Here is an 18419-nt window from a genome sequence, read left to right on the forward strand (position 1 = left end):
TTTCAATGTCTTGCTTAGTTTATGCATGATAATTAACCAAGTGATCTTTACATTGCCACTGATTTGTACAAGTGATATTGTACCCGTGAGAGACTAGGAATGTTATCAGACACTGTGTAATAATGTGTTTTCCTACTTTGCACATCTTATAATAAACAATGAGAAAAATGTTTGTTTTTCATTGAAGAGTAGTTGATATCCATTGTGGTTTAAGTAGATCAATAAGATTCTTTGTACCAGCAACGGATAACACGAGACCACAGATGTAAAGTCAGGGGTAAAAAGTGAAGTGGGAGGAATAAAAAATTTCTTCATAGAGTGATTGATGAACGGAATGTATCAAAAGAGGACGTGGTATGTGATACAACCATTGAGAATTAAAAACAAAATACGTGATGGACAAAGTATTGACGACGGGTGGGGACAGGAGCTGTGGTCTGGTGGCGAAAGCTGTAGCTTCACACAGTGAGGGGTCTGGGTTCGATTCACGGTAAAGGGTGGAAACATTGGGTGTGTTTCCTTATACCGGTTGTCCATGTTTATCCATCAGTAAAAATGGGTACCTGAGTGTTAGTCGAATGGTGCGGGTTGCATCCTGGGACAAAACATCTAATTTGCCCGAAATGCTCAGCATAACAAGCGACTTTCTATATAGAAGTATGTCATTGATGTCAGCTAGGTCTGTATACCTTGTACATATACTTGTAGAAATATATTATTATTATTCAACTACACAGGTGAGTACACCAGGAGCTGAGACTCGACCCCTGTAACCACATAGGTGTGCATACACGTGCGCACACAATTTTTAGTAATAATTCTGTGGTTATTTCCCCGTTAGTAATTATTTACCTGGAAACTAGAGAGGTGTGATTGACAGGTTTATTGGCGAGGGAAACAAATACGTGTGTTAGCCAGATATGGGTATGGAGGAGTGAGGGTGGAGAGAGGCTTGGCATCATGCCCTGGGTGCCTCACTACACGCCTTATTACAGAGCCAGTGCAAGAAGGCCTCGCCCAGGACTTGTCTGCTCTCACTTATAAAAACAGTGCCACCACTGCAACATGTTCAGGTGCTGTGTTGAGCTTTATTTAGTGACACTGCGCTGTGGGGAGGACCTTGTAATTTCGAGCCGCTGAGCTCAAGTTTTTGAAATATCGGTGTTTTGTGCTGAGTTGTATATGGAGTTTTCAGCCGAGGAATGCTGTGTTATGCTTAGTTTCTGTACACAGTCGCGTTTTACTCTCTCAAGTCCCGCGCTCTGTTCTTAGATGTTCAGAAACGTTGTGTTACGTTCGTATGTAACTCGATCGCAAGTGCACTCAGCTCACACACTGAGGTCCGGAGTTCGAATCTCCTCCGGTATGGCTGGAAAGCATTAGGGATGTATTTCTATAAGACACCTGCTGTCCATGTCCCTGTTCACCCATCAGTTTAAAATGGGTACCTGGGTGTTAGTCGACTGGTGTGGGTCGCATCCTGGGACAGAATTGACCTAATTTGCACGAAATGCTCAGCATAACAAGCGGCTTTCTATATAGTAGTATGTCATTGATGTCAGCTAGACCTGTATACCTTGTACTTGTAGAAATAAAAATATTATTATTATTATTATTATTATTATTATTATTATTATTATGTCGCTGTGTAGTGTAAATTTATTTAGATAGAGGTACACTAGTACAGCTACACGAACTCAGGTGGCTACAATTATCATACATAGTGATATGGGTAAATTACCCACCTTGGTTATTAAGTCAGACGAAGTGACTTACTTCCATAGGGGTCCTTGTAATATCTTATTATCTAAAGCCTAGCTGTAAGATACTGTAGAAACCAGTCATGATTATAATATTAAAAATTAAGAGAGCTGTGTAATTCAACTGAGTGAAAATCAGTTACAGTAAAAGGAGGTGCAGTATTATTATTATTATTATAATCAAGGGGGAAGCGCTAAACCCGGAGGATTATACAGCGCCTGGGGGGGGGGGGGAAATGTGGAAGGCATTCAGGCTTAATTCGGGGAACGAGCACAGATCCAATTCCCTAAATCAAGAGCCCCTCACCAACATCAAGGAACCTTCCTTGAGGGGTGAGGTGCAGTAGAAATCAAGTGAACTGAGTTATTTACATGAACGTTAAATAGAGGATCACCTTACAATAATATGTACACTAATGGTAGCTACAAGAAATCACTCTCCTCCCTTACTGTATCGTCATTCATTAGGAACCTTTTAGTTCTCTTCCTTAATTAGTTAAGCTCATGCTAGGACTAGCTTTGATATATTCTGGCAATCCGTTCCATTCCTTTATCGTATCCTTGAGGTACAAGAAGCTGGGGTTATGTATTTTCTTTTTAGAATATTAATACTACAGTATATGGACATGACAACAACACAAGGATATGACAACACAAGGACATGACAATAACACAAGATCAGGTAGAAGTTACTACTGGGGAGGACACGCAGAAACCTGCGCCCAGTAATAACATCCACCTGGACAGCCACGGTCGTGGACTACCTAGCCGAGAGTCCTCACTCACCCAGCTAGTCCACAGGTGAGTGAGGGGATACCTCCCTCGGATCGCAGAGCGACCGAAATACTCTAGTTTGTGTATTTAGGTGTGAGCTACACACCGACGCCGCATATTTAAGAATTAGTCAGACATATGTTGTGTATAGGTATAGAAGTCTAAATGCGTCATAAGTTGGCCTGTGATACTCCAATACTGAAACTATGTATAGTGCCAAAACAAAAGCATTCACATTGCTAAACTCACAACTAGTATTTAGTCACTTAGCCATAATACCAACTTACCTCATAATCTTGTAATATTTTAAACTTAAGATTTAATATAAGTCTGTCCGAAATGCCTAGCCATGCTAGGTGCTCTAGTGGTACACTGTAATTATTATTTTACTACATGTAAACCACACAATAACCAAATTCTGTAAACTCAGCATTGTAATCCTTATAGAGAATAAACTTTGAATTTGAATTTGAATTTGAATTTGTATTTTCTCTTGGCATTCTTATATATGTTAGTTTGGTGTACATCGCCTGGCCAGTAAAAAGTTCCCTGAAATTTAGTATATAATATGAAGGTTGCAATGAAGTCTTTGTTCGTAGTGTTGGTTAAAAAAGTCAATTTAAAATTAAAAAATATGCAATTGTTGCGGACTGATATGAAAAATAAAATCCTTGCACTGATAGAAACTGCCCCAAAAATGTAACTCGGCAAGCGTCAGCACAGTCTCCATGAAAGGCATCACAAAAGCAACAGATAACCACTTTTTAATAAGCTTAGCCTGTCATATCTGCAAGCTCTTCCAGAGAATTTTGAGAGTACCAATGATCAGCCATATAACAGTGCACACAATCGCCAAAAAAACATACAAAACTGACATGAAAATATATTTTTAAAGCTCTGGTCACATTTTCTGAAACAGTCCCAGGCAGCCACGGTAAAAAAAAACAGTTCCAGAAGGCACAGTACTCGCTCCCATTCGCTTCTAATGACCAGAGCTTTGGTAAGATGGGTAAGGAAGAAGGATGGGTAAGGATGGAAATATTGGAAAAGGGTTGGAGGGGGGTGAGAGGTAGGATATAAAAGGTAAGTGGCCCAACCACTTTGGTGTAATTTAAAAAGTGTATTTGAATTGATAAGATATTTTTTAAGGAGTATAATACTAACCCATCAGAGTCACATAGATATAATAGGTATATAAGTACATGACTCTGAATTGGTTGTAATTATACAAGTTGCAATTGCTTTTTTTTTTTTTTTTTTTTTTTTTTTTTTTTTTTTTTTTTTTTTTTTTTTTTTTTTTTTTTTTTTTTTTTTTTTTTTTTTTTTTTTTTTTTTTCGCGATTGCACAACGGATATTTATACGACAGGAAAGGCAATATTTTCTGGCCAGTTTATGAGCTCGTGACAATAGCTTCTTAATGGTGGTGTCCAACAATAGTCAATAGCATAATTTTACATTAGAAAGTTATTTAAGATGTCTCCCTAATTGGGGGCGATGATTTTCTCAGTATACATAGAAGGGTTCTGGTGGTATCCAATCTTCTTCGTCAGGTAAGTTGCTCAAAATCATGGGTCGAGGGTAATCATCTTTATGAATAAAACGACGAACCCTCTGTGGGAGAGTCATTCTTTGAGTCCTGTGAGGTGGAGTATTGATGGTGTAATCGGTGGTATTTATCACTTGTATAGGATGTTCTCTATCTGGCATGTATAGTTCTTGCATTGTATAAAGTTGTTTCTTTTTTAGGGTGTCAAGGCGTACATTTATGGCAGTAATATCTTGTTGTGTGTGTAAATCTGCCATTTTAACTCTGTCTCTCCTCCTGGTATCGGTAATAAAGCGAAGAGCTCTATTCTGGACCCTTTGTAACCGTAGCATGTTGGTCTTTGTTGTTAATGACATTGGGACACAAGGGTATTCAAGTATAGGTCTTATTATCATTTTATACAGATGTTTTTTGACATGTTGAGGGGCTTGATTGAATCGAAAGAGTCTGCTAAGACCGGCTTTGGCTGTGTTGATCTTTTTAGTTACATGAGATGTTGAGTGGAGCAGCCTGTCTATTTCATATCCCAAGATCTTGTTAGGGTTTCTAATGGCTACAGGTGTACCTCTGATGGAGATACCCCCTTTATCTTCAATGGTTGATGCAAAACATCCTATCGTGCTAACAAGGACCTTGTCAGGATTAGTCGTAATTCTCCATTTCTTCTCCCAATTAGATGTTCGACGAAGTTCAATATTCATTTTTTCTATGACTCTCTCATACTTGTATTTTCCTGTTACTGGAGTTGATGAGACGACATGAATAACATCATCTGCAAACTGTGTCACAATTGTGTCATTAAACTCTGGTTGAGGAAGGTCATTCACATAAATGTTAAACAGAAGTGGACTGAGACAAGAACCTTGTGGGACACCAGCCGTCGGTATAAAAGGTTCTGTCGACTTGCCATGAAAGGTGGGAATGATTTTTCTTTGAGTTAAGAAATTATAAATTACTCTGAGAAAAGTCCAGTTATGGTCTGGTAGGTCAATGAGTTTGTATATAAGGCCATCATGCCATAAGCTATCAAAAGCTTTATGAACATCTCTGGTGGCAATTAAGGCAAGATTGCCCTGCTGTTTTAGACTTGCTACAGTGTCAAAAATAACATTTATTGCATGATTGGTACCTCTATGTGTTCTAAAGCCAAATTGTTTTTCAGTAAACAAGTGATTAAACTCCATATAGTAATTCAATCTGTTGGAAATGACTTTCTCAAGAACTTTTCCAGTGACTTCAAGTAAAGATATAGGTCTATAGTTCCCAGGTTGGTGGATGTCTTTATTGGGCTTAGCAAGAAAGATCATTCTAGCAGTCTTAAAAACAACTGGAAAATGTCCTGAGGCCAAGATGGCATTAAAGATATTTACCAAGGACTGTTTGCAATTTCTAGGTAGGTACTTTATTTGTTTCATTGTTATTCCAGAGAGGCCAGGGGCTCTATTTCTCATTCTTCCAATAACCTGACTTATCTCTAGTAATGTAATAGGTCTAGTAAGCGGGTGGGTATCTTCAAGAGTTGAAGTATCGATGGTAGGTAGTGGTTGTAGATCATCCAAGTTCTCATCTCTCCATTCATTTACTAACTGATAATGATTATTATTAAATTGACGACTGTTATTGTGAGAGAGAATTTTCTCCCATACATCACCCATCAAATTAGCCTGGTCCTGTGGATCGTCAAGTTTAATTTCAACATCTTCATCATCCTCATCAGTGAAGGTATGAACTAGGTAGTTAGGAGCCTTGTGCTTTGCCCCTAAAAGTTGTCGGATCTTACTCCAAAATTTTGCTGGTTCACGTTTATATTGATTAGCTTGAAGAACTAGAAATTTCCATATGTCTCGTTTGTGTTGACTAATCATGTTAATTAATTCGTGCCTTAATCGGTGCAGTGTAGCTGCTGGTGGTTGTCGCGTTTGAAGATGCCTTCGACATTCTGCTTGATAATTTCTTAAAGTGTCTCTAATTTCTCTAGTAGGTTTATATTGTTGGTATATCTTTGTGGAAGCTAATTGGCAAGTTGCATTGGTAGCTTCAATTATTCGATTGTGCAGGGACCTGATTGCATCATCAATTGCACTGGAAGGTAGATTTTCCAAAGACACAATTTCATCTTCACCCAGATATGCCCTGAAGGGGTCAAATCCTAGGGTGTTAAGATTGGGTTTAGGAGTTACAGGTATTCTAAATGGAGAAGTTTGTAGTTGTATTATAACAGGGATATGGTCAGATCCTACATTTCCACCAGGAGATATACGACAGTGAAAGATGTCACAGTCTCTGTTTGTCAGTACAATATCTGGTGTTCCTGGATGAGGTCCAATGTACGATTTGAAGAATGGGCCTTGAAATGACAAGTTTCTAGCTGTCATGATATTAAAGAGTTGTTTTCCTTTTAAGTCACCCAGTGGAATACCAGCTCCACAGTTAAAGAGGGCAGGGTGATGAGCATTAAAATCTCCAGCTAGAATTGTTGGAATATTTCTGCTTAATATCCTATGTAGAGGAATTGACTCTATATATGGCTGTCTCGGGGGAAAATATCCAGTTCCTATTACTAGTTGTCCATGCGACGTTGTTAGTTCTATTGCAAGAATGTTATCTTCATCCACATGAATATTTTTAAATGTATATCCTAATTTAACCAAGATGGCTACACCACTAAACTGTCCTCTCGATTTCTCAACAGTACAGTATCCACGTAATTTAATATGTTGATCAACTCTTGCAGCTGTCTCGTTCAAAAGTATAACATCGGGATTGTAGTTATGTAGTTCAACCTCAAGAAGGTAACGGTTATTAAAGAAATGTTGAACATTAAGTTGGAAAATTGTAATCCCCATTATTGCTTATTCTTCGCTCGTACACTGCGTTCTGAACGCCTGCAAGTAATGTTATGTGTTGTATCTACACTATCCCTGCTGGACTCGTCAAGGGGAGGAGGGAACTTTTGCGTGGATGCTTGTGTATTAAAAATGCCATCATCTTCACTAGAGGCAGTAATATTAACCGACTCATTAGAATCGTCGTAGAGTCGTTAGAGTCATCATCATAAAACTGAGGTATGCTATTCTCAGTTTCAGGAAGCAGAGGCTCGTGAGAGTTAATGGGAGACTGTGTAGGCTCCAAGTGAATATTAGATAGGCAAGGTGAGTTACCTTGGGAAAGTTCCTGTTCAACAGGATCAGCTACAATAGCGGGAGAGTAGGCACCACTTTCTGGGGCATTGTTATGTTCAGGTGTTGACTTATCGGGTTGAGAGGAGTTGACAACCTGGGTTTGCGAGGAGGGCGATCCCTGGGCCAGGGATGACTTAGGCTTATTTTTAGATGTAGAGTATGGTACATACTTCTTGTTATGAGAAGGCTGGGTCATAATGGCCTTCACATTTTCAGGGATAATGATGGGAGTGATCCCATTAGCCATTTAACAGATCATTTAAAACACGAGAGCAGAGTTGAATATCACCACCTGCTGTGTCTTTGGCCACCAAGTACATTAGTTGTGCTCTCGTTATATCCCCGTCTGTGGATACCTGAGACACATGAGATGCGACTGAACCTTGTTGTTGTGTCTGTTGTAAGTGAGGGTTAGATTGGGGCGCTCCAAGAGGGGCAGAATTCCAAACATTGGAACCATTGGTAGAGACCTGAGGAGTCCCACTTGATCCAGGCAGAGCTGGGAAGGAAGTTTGGGACATGGTTGGCGGTGCCTGGGGAGTGGTCTTCTTAGAAGTGGATAGTTTCTTGGCGTCAAGAATTTTCTGCATTTCCTTTTTTCTTTCAGGACAAATAGCAGAAACAGCATGATGTTTTCCATTACAGAGGACACATTTAGGTGAATTTTTATTGGTACAATCACGATAGGAATGTTGGCCAGAGCAAATGCTACAAATTTGCCCTTGTGTACTGCATTTGTTGTTGTTATGACCAAAGGCATAACACTTGAAACATTGTGTCACACTGACAAAACGTTCCATAGAAATTTGGTCAGATGTGCATCTGGTACTGAAACATTTGAAGCCATTTTGACACACAAGTTTGGCCTCCTCAGGTGTCTCGAGTATTAATTTTAAAGTTACCTTATTGTTGTTGTGATTCGAGAATTTGTGTGCTTCTACAGCCCTAAGGTCAGAATTCTCGGCATTAATGTTATCAACAATTTCATTAACAGTGCTGTGTTTCATAAAACTGTTGATTCTGGCCACAAACACAGTCCTCTGAGCTTGATAGCTGTCAGGTGCAACTGGGATAACACCAGAAGTCTTCAGTTTATCCAAGACATCATGCTTTAGGAGTTGAAGTAACTCTTCTTCCGAAGAGAGGAGAAGTACTGCTCCAGCGTGGGTTTGAAAAACATCCACTGGAGCAACAGTTGAGTTAGAGCAAATACATTTGAGAATGTCTTTCATGGACATTTGATTTCCATCAATGCGTAATCTTACACGAATCCTCGCCATGATGCCTGGGAAGGTGCATCTGGCAGAGGAGTTGCTTAACAAAAAGGTATCTTTCCTTAATGTTAGCCTAACATCCTATTTCAGCTGACTTATGAAGGTCAGCCCCTAAGATAGCCTACCCTCGAGTAGTGAGGGGAAAGGGCCCAAGGCAAAGATCGGCTGGATTTTAAAAAACCACACGGGCTACCAGATGGTCAAAATGCCTTGTGTTAACTCGCCAAAGCGAAGTTGCCGAAAAATAAGAAGATAGGACAGTCAGAAGGATAGCAATGTATGTAGTGTGTTAAGTGTGTGGGCCAGTGTTGATGTATGGGTGAGGGGAGGATGGGGAAGGATGGGGGGATGGGGATGAGAGGGGTGAACAAGCAAGCAAGTCACCGCCTTACCCTCTTGATGGGATGGGGCTCGAAGTGACTGCAAGCAAGTCTCCTCTCAGCTCTGGTGAAGAACTACTCAGGATAACCCAAGTAAATTCTCGAGCAACAGTGTTCAGAGTTGCTCAGCTGAAGAGCGGGAACGACGACGTCTTCTCTCCACGGTGGCTGGGCTGCAACACCTCATCCTCTAGGAAAATGATAGGATGGATAATGAGAACCTTCAAAACTAGGGACGCCAAGCCCATGATGATTCTCTTCAAATCGCTTGTGCTCTCTAGGCTGGAATACTGCTGTACGCTAACGGCCCCCTTCAAGGCTGGCGACATTGCAGACCTGGAGAGTGTGCAAATAACTTTCACGGTACACATAAGTGCGATAAGGTACCTAAACTACTGGGAACGGTTGAAGGTCCTTGATCTGTATTCCCTCGAACGCAGGCGAGAAAGATACATGATAATATACACTTGGAAGGTCCTGGAGGGATTGATACCAAACCTGCACACGAAAATCACTCCATATAAAAGCAAAAGACTCGGCAGGAGATCCAACATTCTCCCGATGAAAAGCAGGAGCGCCACGAATTCACTGAGAGACAACACAATAAGTGTCCGGGGCCCAAGACTGTTCAATTGCCTCCCAGCATACATACGGGGGATTACCAGTAGACCCCTGGCTGTCTTCAAGAATGCACTGGACAGGCGCCTAAAGTCAGTACCTGACCAACCTGGCTGTGGTTCGTACGTCAGCTTGCGTGCGGCAAGCAGTAACAGCTTGGTTGATCAGACCCTGATCCACCATGAGGCCTGGTCTCAGACCGGGCCACGGGGGCGTTGGCCCCCGAAACCCTCTCCAGGTAAACCCCACTAACTTCTGGGGCTTTACAACTGATGTTCTAAAGCTGGAATTCTCGAAGGCAGTCAACGAGTTACCACACAAAAAGCTTTACTAATTTTGATCATCCAAGCTCAGGGAACCACCTATGGCAATCACTTTCATGAATCTGGTATGGACGAAACAATGGCAAAAAAAAAAAAAAGAATGCTGTAATCAGTGATCTTATACAAGGACCTCAATGGAAATAAGTCACTGTGACTCTTTTGGGGAGTTATCCTAGTTAATTTACATACATATTACCATATATAATAGTATTATGTGTACCTGTACCTAAATAAACTTACACGAGCATAAACTTGAATGCGGCTACAATGGCTCCGAGTGGATTTATTCTGAATAACTTTTTCATGCGAGTTAATGACACAAGAAAACCCCTCAAGCTGCATCAACAAAGTCAGTTAGGACTGTCTGACCCACACATGTAACGCCCCCACATGATAATGAAGGGATGACAATAACGGAAACTAAAAATGAGACTTTGTAGAGACGTCAGGATCGTTCTCGGGAAGGGTAGGAGAGTGAATGTCCGGAACAAAGGTGTGCAGGAGGCCTGAGGAACCAGGTGCTGTAGATCCTCAGCAAAATACGGTCAGTGATAAAAAAAGGGCTTAGGAACTACGAATCTGCCTTCACAGCTACAGTTAGATGAATAAGGCGAATACTAAATCTGTACAGCCAGGTGATTGCTAGCTAATATGTGAAAACAGCCAGGTGAGTAGGGCTAGCCGAGTGCTGAAACACTAATGCGCACATTCCTGTGTTCAGGTGATAATCTCAACTTTTCTCTTGCAGTTGGGGCAGGCGATTGTCAGGGGTGGTGGTGATGGTGGGGGTGTTGTTGATGGTGGAAGGGTCGAGGAAGGGCAAGATGCCTCCTTCAAGAAGGTTCCACATAGGTGGTGTGTTACACAACAATCACACACAGCAACACTTCACCAAGGCTCTCAGGGTACGTCTCTCTCCCTCCTCGTCTCTGTGTTGACTCATCATTTCTGTCCAGTCATAACTTCAGTCCACCCTCAACAGTCAGTTAACGCCCCATATTAGCTATGTTAATCACTTTAATCGAATTAGATCAAATATACTAAAATCAAGCAATGTACTCGCCTATATGTGGATGCAGTGGTCGATGCTTTAGGCTCCGCCTCTCAAGTTGCCGCTTGCTACAAGCATTCCCCTTTAGCCTCGTGGGCCCTATCGTACTTCCTCTTAAAGTTATGTACGGAGCCTGCATCCACCGCTTCTTCACCGAGGTCATTTCACTTTCCGACCACCCTGAGACTGAGGAAATACTTCCTGACATCCCTGTGACTCACCTGTGTCTTTAACTTTAGCTATCCCCGAATTCCCGTTTATCGTCTCAAACAGCCTGTCTCTGTCTACCCTATCAGTTCCCTTTAGTGTGTTGTTATCATATCTCCCTTGCTTCTTCTATAGCCTCCAATGTCGTTAGATTCAGTTCTATTGGGCTCTCCTCATAGCTCATGTTCAGGAGCCAGTCTGCACTTTCTCCATTTCCTGATCTGCTTTCTCAGGAGTGGATTACATACTGGAGCTGCATACTCCAAAATGGGCCTAGCATATGTTGGAATGGTGTGAACCCTGATGAAATGCCAGGCACTACGCTCATTCCTAGGTCATTTTCTTTGAGGGAAGTCTGCAGAATATGTTCCTCGAGACTACACTGTGTCCAGTCTTCTGTCCTCTTACCCAAGATTCGTAACCTTGCATTTGCTGGGGTCGAATTCAAGCAACCATTATCTGACCAATTTTGTAGTTTGTTTAGATCCATTTGCAACCTTTTCCCTGTCCTTGTCTGCTTGTATTCTTCTCATCAGTTTTACATCCACAAACAGGAACACTTTTAACTCAGTACCATCTGGAATGTCATTCACATAAACGATAAATAGTTCTGGTCCTAATACTGATCCTTGCGGCACCCCGCTTGTAACACTTCTCCATCCTCACATCTCTTCCGTGACGACCACTCTTTATCGCCTTCCTTTAAAGAATAAACAGGCACAATACCATGACTGTAGCAATACACAAATAACTCGCATATAGGAGAATAAAACTTTCTTTGTTTAATATACAACGTTTTTGCTTACTTTTCATTTTAAGATGTATTATTAATTATCGTTACAATTATACAATCATTGTTACTATACATTTCCTTGCAACTGATACATTAATTAAACTACATCAAAAATTTTCTTCAGAAAATCAATTTTGATGGAGTGTCTGTGGCAGACCAGACGACGCTGTACGACGTGTCTACCGTCCTGCGTGGCAGCCCCATCACAGCCGCCCTGCAGGTCTGCCAGAAGCTCATCTCTAAAACAGTTAGTACTGTTGTCTAATGTCTGTTAAAACACATTCATTAGAAGAAAACGGGAGATATTACGGGAGGAGAGGGAGTCACACAGGAGAATATCAGCAGTGCTCACAAAAATAAGAAAAGAAGCCCTCTAGCACTACATATATCATTATCTCCCACACACACTGTGGGAAACTACCTCAGCGCCTCTCAGGCTAGTAGTAAATAAGTTTATTTAGGTACAGAGTAACATATGTGTAAATTACCTACGATATCCCCAAAAAAGTCAGACGAAGTGACTCATTTCCATCGGTCTTTGATATGACCTCTTAAAAGACGCCTCGTACAGTCACCATCATGCCAGTGATGGTCAACAGTACAGACAAGTTACTAAGTTTATTTAGGCACATGTACAGATAAGTACAATTGTCTTATATTGTCTAAATTACCTAGGAAAACCAAAAAGACGTATGTGCAACACTTAGTTTAATTAGTTTAATATCTTTATTATGCACGTCATACCCATGGTGTGGGCGGTAGTCATAAGATTACAGAGGTACATAATGGGTCCAGGGACTGGACCCCAAAGTTATGATAGCTGAACTAGTTACAAAGGGTGGTGCACATGTGAAATGTAGTATTAATGACCAGCTTGTAGTCAATAGGCTTTAAATCCAATTAACCAGTTAAGTAGTGGCCTCCGCGTCTCCTGACTCTACACCACAACTTTATAACTCTCATTACCTTTCTATTCACAGTTGTTATTATTACAGAAGAATTGAAGAATATTACGTGACAATAACAGGTATATGGTGTGGTGGTTGGGAGGCCTCCCACAGGTGAATCAGTGACCACAGCTGCAGTATCGTACACATGTGGCTTCTATCATATACCTGTCATCTCTACACACTCCAGAGACTCTGCTTTCTCCAACAAGCATAATTATGGAAAATTTTCTAGGGTGCTTACCTGTATGTACCTCAACATTATATACATACCAGTAATCTCATTGGGAGACAATCATATTGTTTACCGTAGTCACCCCGTGTAGACATGTGAGAAAACTTAACCACCCCTGGTCGCGGCAAGTGGTCCCCTCGACCTCACAATCTTATCCATATCTATCCGAGACCAGTATGGATTGGATAGCACCCACAAGTACGGTGCTACTAATTAATTGTGGACTGTATAGATTATATTAGTTTAGCTGAATGAAGGGGGGGGGGGTAGGATACACCTGGATACATCCATCAAGGAAAACATTTGTACATAATCCCACCACTTACCAGATGTTCTCTGGTGGTCACTTGATGTAGCTGGATCACTCATAACCTATCTAATTACAACATAACACAACTGGCCAGCATAAGTTTGTTATAACTAGAAGGGTTACTTAACTGTGGGTGATTGATACTCCTTATTTCCTCCATTCACCGTCTCATTTTCGATGTCCTGCTACACCGACACGGTTCTCATTCCAGCAGGACGAGGTATCCGTTGGTTTGTCCCGCTTTAAAAGTCGTGACTCAAGGAGCTTCACTTTCCTCGTCTCGGGAACAACGAGGTCTAACGTGTTCACTCGGAGCAAAACGACTTATTTCACTTCACGCATTCTCTTAACTCAATGTTATTATCACTAATTACATTACTATTCACAAGACGATTTAACCTCTCATAATTATTATACACATTAGAGATCACTCCATTAAGATCTGAGACCGATGAGTGATGATCAAACCAAGGGTAATTTTTCCCAGGACACAGTCCATAGTGACGCGCCAGTCACCCGGTCCTACCCTTATTCACTCCTTTTTCCACTTTATTACCGTGGTCCCGTAAATCACGTTCCCTCACTCTCCACCAGGAACAGTTACGACACTTCCTATTATGAAATGAGGCCTATATTAATCTTTAGGTCGCCGTGAATGCCAATTTCGTGGTTCCATACTTTCCAGCCTCCTCACCACCTTCAAAACAAACCCGCCCACCTCTCCCCTGCACATCCGCGCATGCGCAAAGGGAACTCTTGGTTCTACTCTATTTTCAAATACATTTTTGACCCATATAGACACATTAAACACCTATTAGGCACTATAGTTTCGGAAAATCAAAAATTTTCCACACTGCGGCCGGGCGGAGGTCGTTGCTAGACGACTTACATAATGTGGAGCACAATTTTCCCATCTTCACTGGCCACCTGGCTTGGGAACTCCAACATTGATATTTACATAATCACCCATTAATTCTTTCCACCTGTTAACTCCTCAGGTAGGGCTCTATCCAAAGCACACTCAAGCCTCCATGGCCATCCATATTTATTGAACCCTCAAAATGGACTAATTAGTGTTCCATTCTCTCAGGGGCATAAGCCTATGCTCCCTGGATTAATTTATTGGGCATACTGGAATTATGAGACTTTAACAATAACAAGTCTCTCTCAGTATCCCAAGTCAGCCCCAGCACATTACTGCATATAGGCACCAACTCCATGGCCATCCATATTTATTGAACCCTCAAAATGGACTAATTAGTGTTCCATTCTCTCAGGGGCATAAGCCTATGCTCCCTGGATTAATTTATTGGGCATACTGGAATTATGAGACTTTAACAATAACAAGTCTCTCTCAGTATCCCAAGTCAGCCCCAGCACATTACTGCATATAGGCACCAACTCCATGGCCATCCATATTTATTGAACCCTCAAAATGGACTAATTAGTGTTCCATTCTCTCAGGGGCATAAGCCTATGCTCCCTGGATTAATTTATTGGGCATACTGGAATTATGAGACTTTAACAATAACAAGTCTCTCTCAGTATCCCAAGTCAGCCCCAGCACATTACTGCACATAGGCACCAACTCCATGGCCATCCATATTTATTGAACCCTCAAAATGGACTAATTAGTGTTCCATTCTCTCAGGGGCATAAGCCTATGCTCCCTGGATTAATTTATTGGGCATACTGGAATTATGAGACTTTAACAATAACAAGTCTCTCTCAGTATCCCAAGTCAGCCCCAGCACATTACTGCATATAGGCACCAACTCCATGGCCATCTATATTTATTGATCCCTCAAAATGGACTAATTAGTGTTCCATTCTCTCAGGGGCATAAGCCTATGCTCCCTGGATTAATTTATTGGGCATACTGGAATTATGAGACGTTAACAATAACAAGTCTCTCTCAGTGTCCCAAGTCAGTCCCAGCACCTTACTGCATTATTTCATTAACCCCAGGAGGCCTGGTCTCAGACCGGGCCGCGGGGGCGTTGACCCCCGGAACTCTCTCCAGGTAAACTCCAGGTAAACATATCCTCATTAGTTCCTCTTCAGTTGACGTCACACACGGAAATTGTCCACATAAGATTATTTACCCAATTACTTCGCTCAGTGGACCACCTGTGCACTTAAGATGTGCATTTATCGTCGCCTGAAGTAAGAACAATTTATTATTTAACTGTTTATTAATTATATCATTATAAGCAGTCAACAATTTTGGTGTCTTGCTCAGTTCGCAGAGCTGGGCCCTTTAACTGTCCATACGCCATCCTATAATTAGTAGGTAATTCTGGACGGTCAAGCTTCCACGGAAGTCGCACCCAGTAATGTCCAGATTCACATTTAACATCCTTCAGGTATTGTTCCTGAGTAAAGGAATCATTTGGACTTTCCTCATTTATATTAATCCCTATGCTGTCCAGCTCCCACAAATTAGACTGGTTCAACATCATTCTCGATAGAAGAATACTTGTACTGGGTTGACCTTTTATGAGTAAGACACCATGACTGTATTCACTACTTCCTCTAGTCATTATTACTAGGCGGTAGTTTGCCATATATTACATGGCCCTTACCAGTGTTGAGGAGAGTGACGCCGCATGGTTTTGGATTTATGCCCTTTATCCTGAATTTTTACATCCAACGCCGGCAAGGCTACCTCAGCTAGGCCATCATTATTGCCATTAGCTGCAACCTTTACATCAGTCACTGTAGTGTCAGGGTTATTAACCTTATCATTATTGTCACCATTATTATAAGAATCACATACAACCCTGCACATAACTGTATGGTGCCTTCCCTTGTTGCATTGATAGCAACTGTTCAATTTGGTATGACAATCCTTTACATTATGATTGTCTAGACATCTGATAAATCTGTCAAGTTCTTTCATTCTTTCCACTTTAATATCCCATGAATTACAGGCATTACAATTTTTAGTGAAATGAGTACCCTGGCAGAAGAGACAGTCTCTCTTTTCCTTGCCTGACCTCTTATTAACTGGGTTACCTTTACTGAGGTACTTATTCCTCTTACCTTGATGTGAGGAACCACTATTACTGATTCCTGTCACTTGATATGTGCCTATTTAACTCTTAACTATGATTATTACCACTGGGATTATTTTTCCCTTTTGAGACTTGACAGATACTTCAGAGTCATTATGTGTTATATCCTTAGAACTGTTTGGCTGACTGGTCTGCAATTGAACAATTAATTCCTGCCGACCTAGTCTGATTTCCTCCAGACCGTACTATGGAGGTTTTGGCAAACCCACCCTTTGCATTAATAGGTTGATCAACTGCCTGGCTTACACCCTTTAATTTATTCAAAGCCTTACTTTTACAAGACAGTTTTTCTTCCAATTCGTAATGTTGATTAATTAAAACATTCATTTCCATTCCATCTGCACAATTCTCTAGCAGATCTCTTTCACAGTCTTTAAACCACAATTTGTACCAATCAAATCTACTCTCTAAAGCATCTAAATATAACTTTAATTCATTAGGGTTCACGGTTCTTTGATTCACTAAATCAAATGCCTTCGTCACATGGCTTTTAATAGCCTGTAATGATGCTTTCATTACTCTAAAATTCACGGACTTGTCAGCCACATTAATTCCATTAGATCCAGTCATGGTTAGAGAATTATTAATCACTGATTATACAACTTAAGTAGGCGCCTTATAAGAGTAATTCTTGCACTTTACTCTTGTATAAATCCTAGCCACACATGTGCTAGCAATTTATTGGGCTAATTATCATCCATCACACGATCGATTAAACTTGTGCACCCTACATCCACTTCCTTCAATCAGTCACTTAATTATTAAGTAATTAATTCAATTAATTTTTTCACTGATTGCATCCGGTTCACGAAGGACCAGCGGGCAGATATGGAAAATTTTCTAGGGTGCTTACCTGTATGTACCTCAACATTATATACATACCAGTAATCTCATTGGGAGACAATCATATTGTTTACCGTAGTCACCCCGTGTAGACATGTGAGAAAACTTAACCACCCCTGGTCGCGGCAAGTGGTCCCCTCGACCTCACAATCTTATCCATATCTATCCGAGACCAGTATGGATTGGATAGCACCCACAAGTACGGTGCTACTAATTAATTGTGGACTGTATAGATTATATTAGTTTAGCTGAATGAAGGGGGGGGGGGTAGGATACACCTGGATACATCCATCAAGGAAAACATTTGTACATAATCCCACCACTTACCAGATGTTCTCTGGTGGTCACTTGATGTAGCTGGATCACTCGTAACCTATCTAATTACAACATAACACAACTGGCCAGCATAAGTTTGTTATAACTAGAAGGGTTACTTAACTGTGGGTGATTAACACTCCTTATTTCCTCCATTCACCGTCTCATTTTCGATGTCCTGCTACACCGACACGGTTCTCATTCCAGCAGGACGAGGTATCCGTTGGTTTGTCCCGCTTTAAAAGTCGTGACTCAAGGAGCTTCACTTTCCTCGTCTCGGGAACAACGAGGTCTAACGTGTTCACTCGGAGCAAAACGACTTATTTCACTTCACGCATTCTCTTAACTCAATGTTATTATCACTAATTACATTACTATTCACAAGACGATTTAACCTCTCATAATTATTATACACATTAGAGATCACTCCATTAAGATCTGAGACCGATGAGTGATGATCAAACCAAGGGTAATTTTTCCCAGGACACAGTCCATAGTGACGCACCAGTCACCCGGTCCTACCCTTATTCACTCCTTTTTCCACTTTATTACCGTGGTCCCGTAAATCACGTTCCCTCACTCTCCACCAGGAACAGTTACGACACTTCCTATTATGAAATGAGGCCTATATTAATCTTTAGGCCGCTGTGAATGCCAATTTCGTGGTTCCATGCTTTCCAGCCTCCTCACCACCTTCAAAACAAACCCGCCCGCCTCTCCCCCGCACATCCGCGCATGCGCAAAGGGAACTCTTGGTTCTACTCTATTTTCAAATACATTTTT

The 18419-nt window shown here is 41.2% G+C and overlaps 1 protein-coding gene across 1 annotated transcript in view; it reads left to right on the forward strand.

Annotated features, from left to right (window-relative positions):
* Positions 1-956: 956 nt before the first annotated feature.
* Positions 957-18419, forward strand: part of LOC128684748 (glutamate [NMDA] receptor subunit 1) — a 38391-nt gene continuing 20928 nt past the window's right edge. The window contains exons 1-4 of the mRNA XM_070104339.1: positions 957-1073; positions 10607-10763; positions 12034-12156; positions 12937-13066. Coding sequence (XP_069960440.1) covers positions 1066-1073; positions 10607-10763; positions 12034-12156; positions 12937-13066 — 418 coding nt within the window. The 5' untranslated portion in view covers positions 957-1065. The remainder of the gene's footprint in view (positions 1074-10606; positions 10764-12033; positions 12157-12936; positions 13067-18419) is intronic.

The sequence above is a fragment of the Cherax quadricarinatus genome, chromosome 5 (assembly GCF_038502225.1).
Source record: "Cherax quadricarinatus isolate ZL_2023a chromosome 5, ASM3850222v1, whole genome shotgun sequence".
In the NCBI taxonomy this organism is placed as follows: Eukaryota; Metazoa; Arthropoda; class Malacostraca; order Decapoda; family Parastacidae; genus Cherax; species Cherax quadricarinatus.